General features: G+C 38.7%; 1 protein-coding gene across 2 annotated transcripts in view; it reads left to right on the top strand.

The window, feature by feature from the left end:
• nlgn1 (neuroligin 1) overlaps positions 1 to 13711 on the top strand; it is a 290365-nt gene that overhangs the window by 131394 nt on the left and 145260 nt on the right. For both annotated transcript variants that reach the window (XM_080297619.1, XM_026158032.2), the window contains one exon: positions 1080 to 1232. In XM_080297619.1, the coding sequence (XP_080153745.1) occupies positions 1080 to 1232 (153 nt within the window). The remainder of the gene's footprint in view (positions 1 to 1079; positions 1233 to 13711) is intronic.

Here is a 13711-nt window from a genome sequence, read left to right as displayed (position 1 = left end):
AACTATTTTCATATCAGTCTTTTAGTGTCAAGAAGTTCCATCAAAATGTGTGTTTTTCTTGAGGTTTCTAATTTGCCACTCCTCTGGTTTAGAAAAGTATCAAAAAATATTGACAGAATCTGTCTTTTGTTTTCTTGGTTGGTTTACTTTTAATTCCCCGCACACTCTCTCATCTCTCTCTGGACCTGATCCCTCACTATAAAACATCATTAGGATAAATGATGTGTACTGCTACATGTACTGATAGAAACAGTTAAGAAACAACATGAAAAGGCTTATCACTGAAAAACGAGATGAAAGTGGAACCTTGTTTTGAACATGGGCTCTCACATGTTGTTAGATCTCCTGGGCCATACCTTACATTTGCCAGGTGCAAGTACACATACTTCTTTTTTACATTAATAGATTCTCACTACTCAAAATGATTAAATCTGCTTTAAATCACGCTATTTATTTTAAAAGACAAGCTTAGTTAGTTTTTACATCTATCAGTCTGTGCTTATATGCATTCATATTCACAAAGTCAAGGTAAGCTTTTCGCTGCAGTTGAAAAAAAAAGGATACACTACTTTACTGAAGTAAAATTATGTCCCAATAAAACAAAGCTTTTTCATAAAGTTGTCAAACCTCATGTGCTCTTAAATTAAATTAAATTAAATTAAAATTTATCCCATGTTATTCTCTGAAGTTCCTCAGTATAGTGGGACATTTCAGATTGCCATTCTGGCATTTTGGACAGTCCATTGCCTGAAGGAAAATACAACTCATTAAATTAAACACATCAAATATCGTTTTTCCTTTACATGCATATGGAATTTAGATACATTGATAAACAAATTAAACAGTATATCTCAATAACAACAGTCATATAGTGCTTTCATATTGACAAAATATTTTGATGCCTAAAACTGACAAGGTCTCTATGTTGAAAGCCAGTGTGCCAAAAAGGTTGGCGAAAGCCCCCTACAAATGAAAGTTTTGAAAGTGAATCCCTGACCGTCGCTTTCAATATGTCATCTAACCAGTCCTTCTGCCTCTTCCACCTTCTCCTTTTCACCCCCCCACCCCCCCTCCTCTAGACATTAGGGAGAGTGGAAGCCCCAAACCAGTGATGGTTTTCATCCATGGGGGCTCCTACATGGAAGGAACTGGGAATATGTTTGATGGCAGTATCCTGGCCAGCTATGGGAACGTGATTGTCATCACTTTAAACTACAGACTTGGCGTCCTAGGTAAGGATCCTGCAATGAGTGACCATTATTGCTGTCATGTTGTGTCGTTTCTGTTCTTCCTTTATTTATGCCTTTTGTCATGTTGAGTCTATTACGTTAGCCTTAAAAAGACGAAGACCAGGGATATCTTTATTTCTTTCTTTTCCTTTCTTTCTGCCTTCCTTTCTTTTTTTGGTCTGTACATTGTTCTGGCTCAAACTGGTATTTCTTGCTAATATCTGGTCTCATTTCTTTGTTGATTGATTGCGATATTTCCAAAGACTGAATTTGAGCTTTCTATGAGATGATTGCTTTTCATTCTTCCTTGACTTTGACGCTAAAGTAGGCAGGTGACAGGCATAGTAGTACAAAATGTTTGTGCCATCCCTTTTCTGATCCTTTGCTCATCTACGTATTTGTTTAAAGTGACATGTTGATTGCATCTCTGCATAGTTTGAACCTGGTTATCACTCTGCTGTACATCTCTTGCCTCCTTTCATATATAGTTAGTACAATGGATTTTCAGTCCCTCTTGTTTCTGGATATCTCAGTTTTCTGTCTCCCCTGTCTTATTTTTTCTCATCAGAGTAATTCCTAATTCCTTTTCCCTTCTTTTAGATGTCACTGCCACATGATAGAAACAAAGGTGTGCTGAATGAGATTATGCTGTCATGGAATGGACCGCTTTCATTTAAATGCTCTTTTGGTTTATGGGGTTTTCACCCGGTGTGATCAACGGATAGCAGAATAAAGACACAGGGCAATATCCGCCTTTCACTCAAATATATATTAAAAAAAGTTTTCTTGGCATGTGTGTGAGTGTGCGTGCATGTACAGCTATGTGTTTGTGTGTGTCAGGGCGTATTTAGCGAATTAATATAAATGCTCACATAATATTCTTTGTGAAGAGCTGAAACACAATATCAGTGAAATATTAGTGTGATCTGCAGGTGGTCTGCATCATCTCTGTAATCTCAAAATTATTCCCTCTGATATTTTACATTAGTTATATTTTAATGGGAAATACTAAGACTGGCTGAAAAACCTGTTGCTTTCTTACAGACGTCCTAATGATACCCAAAGATCAACAGTGGTACTAAAATTCTTGACAGCTAGAAGTCAGATAATTAATATACATATATGAATATTTAAAAAAAAGATCTAGTGATTAGATATGCAGCCTTCCTATCCACCCTAAAGTTTAGCTTCATTGCAGACTATTACAGTTTGTAGAGACACCATGTGTATAAAGTGCACATACTCTACATACACTAAAAAACTGAACTCCACACTCCAAAACCTGCTGTTCAAAGCTGAAATCTTGGATTTCCCTGTTATGAATAAACTGGCGTAGCCAATTCAAACTCTGTTTGCAAATAACATTTAAAGCTTTAGATTATAGTTATAAAGCATTATGGAAATTACATAAGCAGCTGAAGTGTACAACCACTTCCAAACATCAAAAGCTTGAGAAAGGATAAAAAAGGCAAGTATGGTGAGAGTAATCCAGCCAAAGATCAGTCAGTTACATTTTAGAACATTTAAAATTATTTTAAAAGTGGTGAAATCCTCAGTCCCTTAGGCATTCCCTCCTTCTCATTCTTTTCTGTTTTTTTTCCCTCCGTTCCCCACTCGCCCCTTTTTCATGTGCAAGCTCTTAACTGCTCCAAGCCTCATAGTGTTGAGGGAAAGTGTATTCCTGCTGGTTAACATGAGGCACTGCTGTTTGCTCTCAGATTAAACTCTGTGTGTTTGTGTTTACCCCCCTGGCAATGGGCAAAAGTGTGCAGCTTTACCTTACCCAACCTTCTAGTGGGCTGTGTGTGTTTGTGTGTGTCTGTGTGTGAATGACAGTAGATATAGGACTCATAATCAGTGGGCTTGTGGGCTTTCCATTCAGTTATCCAGTATAATTGAGTACAAGTTCTGTGTTGGACTCTAAGTTGTTTTTCTTTCTCACTGTTAAGAGTCAGAGCCCACACGGCTCTGACATTTATATGGGAGTTCTTCCTCTCCGAGGTCACCAAGTGCTTTTTCAAAAGGGGGACGCAGTAATATTGCAGGGCCTTAAGGTTACATTATATAGTACCTTGATATTACTGTTGCTGTAAACTGTGAACTGGATATATTAATAAACTGAATTGAATGTTAATGTTTCATTGGTCCAGACATGATGTATATGTATTATCAGCCTCTTTAATTAAAGTCAGCCGACCACATGTTCGTAATATGAATAAACCCGTATATTAGGTATGATAACTAAACATGTGTTTGGTTTAACATTTGGTATGGGGGAAAAAAGCTCTTTATTAGAGAATGAATACAGGAGTTAATGAAAGATATTACACATCTCAAAAATTAAGAAGGACTAGGAAACAATGTTTGTTTAAACCTTTTATACCTACTAACATTTACCAGGCTCTCAGCATTATTATTATGTTCTCTAGTTAGCCAGTTGGCCAATGTTGGCTAAAGTGTGGGACTGACCTATACGGACGATCGTGGCTCAAGAGTTGGGAGTTTGCCTTGTAATTGGAAGGTTGCTGGTTCGAGCCCCGGCTTGGACAGTCTCCGTCGTTGTGTCTTTGGGCAAGACACTTCACCTGTTGCGTACTGGTGGTGGTCAGAGGGCCCGGTGGCGCCAGTGTCCGGCAGCCTCGCCTCTGTCAGTGCGCCCCAGGGTGGCTGTGGCTGCAATGTAGCCAGTATGTGAATGTGTGTGTGAATGGGTGGCTGTAAAGCACTTTGGGGTCCTCAGGGACTAGAAAAGCGCTATACAAATACAGGCCATTTACCTTGCCCAGCCAGCCATTGCAGCACCTGTTTGCTTGGAGATGCTGCTCAGCTGACAGAAATCCCTACCCTCGCTCCAGTGATTTTTCTCCTTGGTTTAGTGTGTTTGTGTGTGCAAGTGAGCACTACGAAGGAAACCATTAGCAGCTTTAAATATGTAGAGCTGCTGGCGCGAAGCTGTATTTATGGGTTAAGGGCCTTGGCTGCAATGATTTTGGCCATGGGGCATGCATATAGTATGCTACTGTCAGTGTGTGTTCATGGGTGTGTAGGAGGTTGTGTGTTTAATGAATCAGAAGTTTCTCCAGGGTGCAGATTGGGTGTTTATGAAACACATAGTATAGTGCTATCAAAGTGCCATCTCAGTCCCCCTTGGTTTATAATCAGAAGTCCTGCTGTGAGGTTAGTTTTGGTTTGAATTGTTTGGAAGTGCTTAAGAAGCTAAATGCTCTATCACAAATATGGTATGATGTTTTTTTTCCCTTTAAAGTGACATAATATTCTGAAATTTGCTGGATATTATCATATAAAATCTTGCCTTGTCATAAAAACATTTCGATTCCCATCAGTGTCCCCAGTGAATAAAACTTATATAGGGGATTGTTACTGAGCAGTTATGAAACTGTCACACTGAGTTATTTAATATTGTTTAATCCCAGATGTCTATCATACTGGCATTGTGACAAACACAGAGTCACAAATGTTGACTGCATGTGGTAATATGTGAGTTTTAAGCCTCCACGCTTGGCTGTTGGAGTGCTGAAAAGCGGACTGTGCCTTTAAGGCCAGGCCCTCACAGTGCGGAGTTTGTTTCAGCCCAGCCAAAACCTTTAATCATGCTGATTGATGAGGTGCATTTCCCTGACTCAAACCTTCTCCAAATACCCCTTCCATTTCAGCCATACATCAGCCATTCAGCCAATTCATCAAGCCTCTGATTGTTTTAAGATATACCTGGCCAGTAAAATATCCATTTCTCTGCATGCTACTGCTCCTCTTACTTTCAGCACTGATCAAGCCCATAGAGACCTGGCATGAGAAAAGGACCGACTAGCAGAATATAGATGTTTTAAAAACATGTTAATATAATAGTTCGATAATTATGCATTTAAAATGAATCCATAAATTGATCCATTTGTCAATTCTTCCATTTATTGTTTTACTATACTAAGGTTCATAATGACTATGTGAGCTCCGTGACAAATTTTAAAGATAAAGCAACCACAAAATAAAACAAAAAATTAATAATAAAGAAAACATATACAGGACATTTTTATGAGCCTAAACACTAGCGCTATCGTTAATTATTTGATCAGCAGCATAGTTTAGTCCAAACAGTCCCAAGATATGTGCTGAGAAACTTTACTGATTGCATGCTTGTTATTTTTTCTGCATGCTGCACACATTAGAAAATCCACAAATATCAGATTTGGCTAGCTAGTTATTTAAATTAGGACTGTGTGCATTTCACACAGGCATTTCCCCTAATATTTACCTTCCCAAATAATGCTCGCTCTCTCGCTCCCTTTTTTATTCTAATATATCTTCTTTTCTTTTCCCCTTCCACAGTAATTGGACTTTTTCTTTCCTGTTAGTTTTTGTCCTGCTGGCAAAGTGTGGAGGACTATTATTTTCATGCTTATTAATTTCTTTCTCCCTGAAACAAATACTCCAATGATTTAGGTTCATTACTCCTTTTGCGCCTCTTTTCTCTACCTTCTCCTCTTGCTAGTACTCCTGACACAGCTTTCTCAAAAACTCGAGAGCATCTAATCTTTAAACAAAAGTGTTTGAGTTCTCATCCATGTGTAATGATTGCTCCACCTGCAAACATTGGTATTGCTATTAGTTCTCTTTCATTTTGTCACACTTTTCTCAGGCTTTCTCCTGAGCTAACAATAAACACATTTTCAAAAAGTCCATAGCCATTACCTGTATGTGTCCAGATATTTGACAAGGGCTTTTGGGAGGGGCAGTTGTGAAGCTTATTCCTCGTATGTAACTAAGGGAGTAAACGTATCAGTAGTAGGAGTTGTGGAAGTCCTTGCAAAGCTATTCAGCACTATTAAGCCATTTTATGTACAAAAACTTTTTTGCCATAAAAGCTTTACAGTGTTGTAATGCTTGTAGTTTTGTATCCTGGACACTAATTGTCACAAGCTCTCTCTCTCTCTCTCTCTCTCTCTCTCTCTCTCTCTCTCTCTCTCTCTCTCTCTCTCTCTCTCTCTGTGTGTGCACATAGGCATATTTAAATGCATCATCAGCAGTCCTTTGCCGTACTGCTTGGATGTTCTTTCTTGTAAATTTGCCAAATAGGGCTCAAACATTTCCTCTGCTATTTTAGGGCAGAGAAGGCTTTGATCAGTGGACAGACTGCATTGAGACATGTTGTACTATTTGCTTCAATATTTCCCAGTTTCACTGTGCTACCCGCTGCCAAGATCCCAGCATTTCTGAGGAGAAAGCTAGCAAGCTGACAAGACAGATGACATGATTGGAAATCATGACTTTCTATCCTTTTGGTGTGAAATCAGCCCAGATGTGCCCTTTGATTAAAGTGCAATCTGCCCCGATCTGTGTGGTCCAGTATTTTGCATGTTAATTTAATTGCTGATAGTGATACTAGAGTATTTCTTTTTCATTTTGTTTAACAGAATACACGTTCAGATAGAGAATTTGTATTAATTCCTAAACTGTTTTGTAATCAGGCTGCCTTGTACTGGCGGTTTCTATACTGTACCATTCGAAAGGTTTTTTTCCCCCTTGGTAAGAACTGTGTGTAAACAGTAAGTACTGAAGAAATCACAAAATAACAGCAAATATTTACTGCATCTGTAATACTTGTGTGGACGTTCATTAACAGAACCAATTAGATCAGGTTAGCAAGTTTTAGTTGAAATTGCTAGAAGTATTTCAGTCATATGAAAATCATTCTTTTTTTGTCATTGCGCTGGACTTATGTTGAAGTATTCTGGTTGTGAGGTGAGCTGTGTATGTCAGTGCTCAGTTTGCTTTTCACCTACTCATTTGGCTGAGTTTTTCTGTGATTTATTCATGAGTGAGCAGCAATACTAATGGAAGCTATGCTATGCTAATGGTGATCTGGCAACAGCAAGGTTGGCGATGGAAGGTTACAGCAGCTTTCCCGATGCATCACGGATTGGATTAATCTAGCCAAGACTTGGACAACAGTCAGCCATCTGGGCATGTTTAACAACGCCAGGTTGCTCTAGCCAGAACCATTGCACCTTGCCACCAACACACCTCACAATAATATGCACGGTTCATGGCTACTAATAGCTACAGCCTTTATGTGAGCTTTCACCACATAGTGTTTGGAAGCATTCCTGAAATTGATCAAACATGTGTATTATTTTATTAACCTTTATTTAACCAGGAAAAGTCCCATTGAGATTAAAAACCTCTTTTGCAAGGGAGTCCTGGCCAAGAGGCGACAACACGTTGAAGACTCTTGTTGCTGGTTTCATTCAGGCAATCACGGTGTTCTAAACCCTGCACCCTTTTTTGAGTACAAATTAATACTTTTACAAACTTCCAAATCCTAATCAGCTTTTAAAGTTTTTAAGTTTAAAGTAACTAAAATCCCATGTAATACAACTCTTTAATACACAAAGTGCTCAGATCAGAAGAGCTAAAATGAAACCAGTACTTAATTCTTGCATGTGCATGCTTCCAGTCCCTGATACATGATGAAGTAGCAACGTTCTCACTCTCCTCCACTGCTTTACTGTCCAATGGAATCAATTATACAAATATTAAACATACTAACACCAAATATACTAACTGGAGTGAATATTTTTAAATGTAGTAGTGTACTAATTCTACTCATCTAAAATATACTAACTGAATTGCAAAGTGTGCTTAATGTATGGAAAAACTGTGAGCTTTAAAATTATTTTGAGCTTTGTTTGCTTTCTACCTCCATCTTACTCACAGATGTGGCGTGAATGCTAATGTCTGCTGATGTCTGAATGCTCATACAGCTAACCTCCCAAGTAACTATTAACAGTAATTAAAAGTAGCACACATACACACACAAACACACACACACATACATATACATATCAGTATGAGCTTTCAGACTAAGCAAGCTCTTTTCATTTCCTCCTCATCCTTTTTTGTCGCTTCTTTGTTTTCTTTGCACATTTTATGCTTGGATTTCTTTTGTTCTGTGAGATCAATAATCAAACCAAGCAGTTGTGTTTTTAACCCCCCTCGGTGTTTTACAAAATGTCCTGTTTCAGCTACATGCTTTAAAACGATTTACTTTCACAGCTGCTTTGATGGTGGCTTGATGTGTCTATATACCTCTCTGTATTTAATAATTATTTATTATTACTCTTTGGCTCTCTTCCACAGTGTGTCTTTTATACTGTCCTCCTCCCATCACCCCCAACCAGTCCCAGCAGATGACTGCCCCTCCCTGCCGGAGGTTTTGTCCTTTTTAAAGGGAGTTTTTCCTTCCCACTGTTGCCACGTACTTGCGCATACGAGGTTGTCTAATTGTTGGGGTTTTTACTGTATTATTGAAGGGTCTTTACCTTACAATATAAAGCATCTTGAGGTATTTGATGTGATTTGGCACTATACAGTACAGATAAAATAAAACTGAATTGAACTGGCTGCATATTGAAGAGTTTGACCAGATGCTGGGCTGATGTGGTCGTCATTGTTGTTTTTTACTCTAAAATCTATTTGAATTTAAGTTACATCAATCAAATTGGATTTGACTGGATGACTGATATGACTCTACAGAGTTGGATTCCTGGGCATACTGGAATTAGTTCTGACCAGATTTGCGGTTGTATTTCACATGCACTCTTGTGTTAATACCACTGTTGTTTTGTCTGAGACAGCTGATTGGTACAGATTGTACTGAAGCTGATTAGCTGGGTAGAGACGCAGGGGGCAGATGGAGAGACGTGTTGAGAAAAAATAGATATTACATCCCTTCATATCAAGCTATTACTAAGCATCTTTTTGCAGTCTACATGCATAGGTAACCCGTGTATATTTACACAACCCCTGTGACAGTGTTAAGTATTTATCAGAGTGTATCTTGTGCTTTTGTATTAATGACTGCTTACACATAGATGCCCACAGGTATAAACCATCCTGTGGGTTTGCCTGTCACGCTACATGTCCATCTACCCATAACAAAGTGTGTGGTGTGCAACAGGTCCAGTCACTGCAGGATATAAATGTAGTGGAGTAGATCAGTTCTGTCTCGAGCAACTACATCTGTATGATTAGTTTTCTTAAAGGGTTCATTTTAGAGCTGCCTCACTCTATTCATTTCATTGGACTGATGTATTTACTGGTAAGTCTGAAGTTGATATGTTTAGTTTCTCAGTCTGCCAGCCTTTCTGCAGCCCAATAAGAAACTCTCATACTATCTGCCGGCACCAAATAAAACCATCGCCAACAAGCAATAAAGAAGACAGAGAGACCAAGGGAGAGAACTATGAAGAGAAAATGTGATTTAGGACTCTATGGGGGTTGTCCTCCGTGCACGACAAAAAACATCTGATTGGTTATCAGCTTGAGTCACAAATCTGCCGTCACCATATTTTTAGAGGTCAGATAGCAGCATCTTGCTGAGACACCAGGCAGCTAGGGAGGGAGTGGAAAGCCGAATGAGAGTATGTTAAAGTGCAAAACAAAGAAATAGTATGTGAATGCCTTTAAAAGAGTTTGAGAGCTCTGGTTTGAGCAATATACAGTATGCATTTTTTTTTAATTAAATATAGGAATATTTGATTAAAGAAAATGTCCCAGAAGCTATTAATGTCACGGTTCTGGGTCAGTTTGACCCAGTATTTTGAGTTGTTATGGTTTGGTTTATTTTTGAATGATGGTTTGTTCTTTGTTTCTCTGGTGCTTTGCTGGGTTTTATGATGAATCTGTGTTTCAGTTATTTTGGTGTGTTTTTGCATTATGGATTGTTTTCTTATTCTCTTGTAGTGCTTGTGGTGGTGGTGGTGATGATAGATCATTATTAGTTTCTTGTTTCTGTTTATCCATATTTAAGGATTTGTTGTTTCATGTATTGTTCGAGTTGCATGTGTTATATTCTGTCTGCCTCTCTGTCTGCGTCTTTGTTTAGTGGGTTCTTGTTTCCTGTTTTGTTGTGAAGGTCTGTGTCTCATGTGAGTGTGTTCAGTTCTACTGCGCCCCTGTCTCGTTAGTCCACTTTCTCCCAGCTGTGTCTCCCTCCTGTTTCTCATTCCCTGATTACCTCCCTGTGTATATAAGCCCTGTGTGTTCCTGTGCTTTCTGTAGTGTCGTACCATCAGATCATGCCTGTGTGTTTCCGGTTCTCAGTGTTCATTGTTTTGTGGTTTGCCAGCAATAAAGTTGTGGTTTTCTGTTGAAATTTGGCTTGGCTTTGGAGTCCTGCGTTTGGATCCTCACCTCCGCCTGCCGCACACAGAGCCCTGACAATTAAGAAGCTATTAAGCTAATATGTTTTTACATGTAAATGTGTTAGTAAGGTCTGTTGAAAAGTTTTCTTGGGATCATCTTCATGTTGGCTTGTCTGTTAGCTGGCGTGTCTATTACTTTTTTTCTTTTTTTTTTTTTTACAAAAAAACCTGAAATCAGACTTCAGGTTTTGATGAATGAAATATTCAAGCTGAAAATCTTTACTGGCATACATTGTGTAGTTTGTTGAGAACAAAATGATATCAGTGAAAATGAAAATCATCAACCATTCGCGAGCTGATCCAGAATGAAGAATGATGATCCTGGTATTCTACTGATTTATCTGCAGTGCCGAAAGCAGAAACTAGTGCCCTTTATACTGCACCTTTAAAAATGGGAGGTGTGGAGCTCAGGGTGATGGATGCACACACAGTGCATCTGATTTCATACGGGGTGCATGGAGTTAATTTCATTTGATAATCAATAAACACAGGGCTGCTATCCTTTTCTGTGTGTGTTTATTGCATACCATGAATAAACACAAAAATGCTGCTAGAGTTGACCTTACGTTGGAGGATGGCTGCCCCCTCTCCTCTGCAGCCTCTTGTTTCTCTCATCTGAAAATTCCTCTGGGATTAAACAGGCTCGTCTAATACAGATTATTCCTCTCACTTCTAACCATTTGTTATCATGTACCCACTCCTTTTTTAAATGTATGTAGTTTTTTTCAGTTAGTTACCAGCAATACAAAGAAATGCAGCCTACAAGAGTAGTTAAACGTGATCATAACTGCAATGCCAACATTTCGTTCTGCTGACTGGGTTGCTAAAACTTTGTTGAACAGTCAAGAAATGTATGGACGCATATCAAAGCATGTGATGTGCAAGCTAATCCACATGGAAAGAAAGAGTGAGAGATGCCCCAAACCAATATGATACTGTATTAATAAATCTAACATTAAGTATGCAATCAAACCTTCTAGCCGCTGACAAACTATCCTGTACTCTGACAGGATCAGAATGCATCTCTTCTGGGATTAGTGATCTGCTTTTCGGAAACCTTTACATTAACACATTGATCCTTTCCTTTTTGTCCTCTATTCTCTTGCTCTCTGTGCAATTCAGGCTTCTCACTATTAAATAGTCTATTTTACCAAATCCATCTGCCATATTTGCCTCCTCGCTTTGTTCTTAAACAAATCCCATAATCCTCTCAAAGGTCAGCATTCTCTTTTGCTGCTACTGCTCTCACCGCTCGCTGTGTATTCATTTGTTTTTTTCTCGATGGAAATAATAGAACAATATGGAAGATAAAAGAGAACGAGGAGGTGGTGGAGACGCAGGAAGATCCTGTTGTTCCTCTCCATCTCCCTCATGCATTATTGTTCTCTCTTGCTCTCCTTTTTTCTTTGTTTTTAATTCATTTGAATTCAGTTGAATTATTTATTTGCATAAGAAGTGTTTTCAGAAGCCAACAAACAGCATTTTACACATAGTACTGACGTGGTGGGTTCCAAAACTTGAATGATCACTTTCAACCCATCATTGATATTTTTAATAAAGGAAAACAACATTTTTTATTTGAATAATTAAAAACTTGGTGAGTGAATGTGTGTGCATTTGGATATTATCTCACAAACTCCTGGCAAAGAGATTTCAATGCCTCGAATCACTAACTGCTATCCTAAGACATCATCTTCTACAGAACCTTTTATTCAAAGTTAAATATACACATTGTCCCTTTTTTGGCTCAGTTTGTTTAATTTGTGGTGTTGAATCTGAATTTGTTGTAATATTTGTATTGTTACAAATGAAACATGAAGGATCTTGTGTTTCTTTCACCTGAAAATGTAGAACAAGTTAACACCGCAACCTCGGCTAAATTGCATTTTGTGAAGGAGTGAAGTGCCATATCATCACTGCAGACTCACTGCTTGATTTGCATGTGTAAAATTAATCCACAGCATATTGCATCCTGCTGATGCTAATTAGAGAAGTAACCATTAATATCAACCACTTAATCATCAGTATTAATATGCATAATTATTAATGATTCGGTTTCTCCCTTCAAACATAACAGCACTGCAGGGCTTCAGCTACTTGTGTTTACACCAACATCTATCTTCATTATACACCTTCAATTAATCAACTCTCTCTCTCCTTATTCTGCTCTCTCCTTCCCCTCTTGCGTCTCTTGCTCCGACTGTATGCGGCTGTCATTTGAATTGGAAGCGTCTCCCTTGATTACTTTTTAGAATGCAAATGACCTGTTAGTGCCTGCCCCATATTTGGTATAGTTTAATTAGGATGACATAGATTTAAGTGAGTCTCAGTACAAGTCGTAGGTATTTGACCTATACCAATACCCATACCAACTGTTGCAGCCCTCTTTCTTCTTCTTGTCATTACAAAAACAAAACAAACAAAAGTAAAACCTCAGATTCACAATAGGTACCAGTTAGTCTGTGTGTTTGCTGAGTGTTTGTGTAGGTGCGTGTTTGTGTATTAGAGAGAACAGGAGTAAAGATCCATAAGTGCTGGGCTTGCAGTTTCATAACAGACCCCAGGGAGCTGTGAACTGGTCATAGTGTTGACAAGTTGTGTGTGTGTGTGTGTGTGTGTGTGTGTGTGTGTGTGTACGTGTACGAAGGTGGTGTCTCTCTGGCTTCTCTAACGGAGAAATGAAAGTGTAGGCGCATTTCATTTACTGCCCCAGAGAGACCTTTCCACCACCCTTACATTTATTAACACTTACACTGTTAACCGCTGCTGACCCCTGCTTATAGGCCGAGCCTAGCTAACCTCTGCTTTCAGTCTATATCCTTATTGAACAAATCTGCCCTTCGGCCTCCTCAGTCTGTACTAATCACAGAATTTCAGGAAGCTGAACAATTTGATTATATTTTCATTTCAATCCTTATGTTCAATTTAAGGCCATCACACAAAACCACTGGTAACTTATACCAATATGATGCTCTTTCACTGCTGCTGATCAAGCTTGGGCTGAACATCCTTTTAAGACCATCGCAAAGAACTAACATGGATTAATCAAGAGGGTAGCTAACACTGAAATAGGTGGAGTTACCAGAAGGGTGTAAACATATGACAGCTTACACCATATATACCATGTATACACCATGACAATTTGTGTTTCAGAGATAGTGAACAGGGGGAAAGAAGCACTCTTGGAAGCATAAGAAATGAGACCATTGGATTAACGTCTAAGTGAGTACATTACAGTGGAAAACAAAGGGTGATGAGGAG

Source organism: Astatotilapia calliptera, chromosome 23 (assembly GCF_964374335.1).
Source record: "Astatotilapia calliptera chromosome 23, fAstCal68.1, whole genome shotgun sequence".
Lineage (NCBI taxonomy): Eukaryota > Metazoa > Chordata > Actinopteri > Cichliformes > Cichlidae > Astatotilapia > Astatotilapia calliptera.
This window is presented reverse-complemented; position numbering and strand designations above follow the sequence as displayed.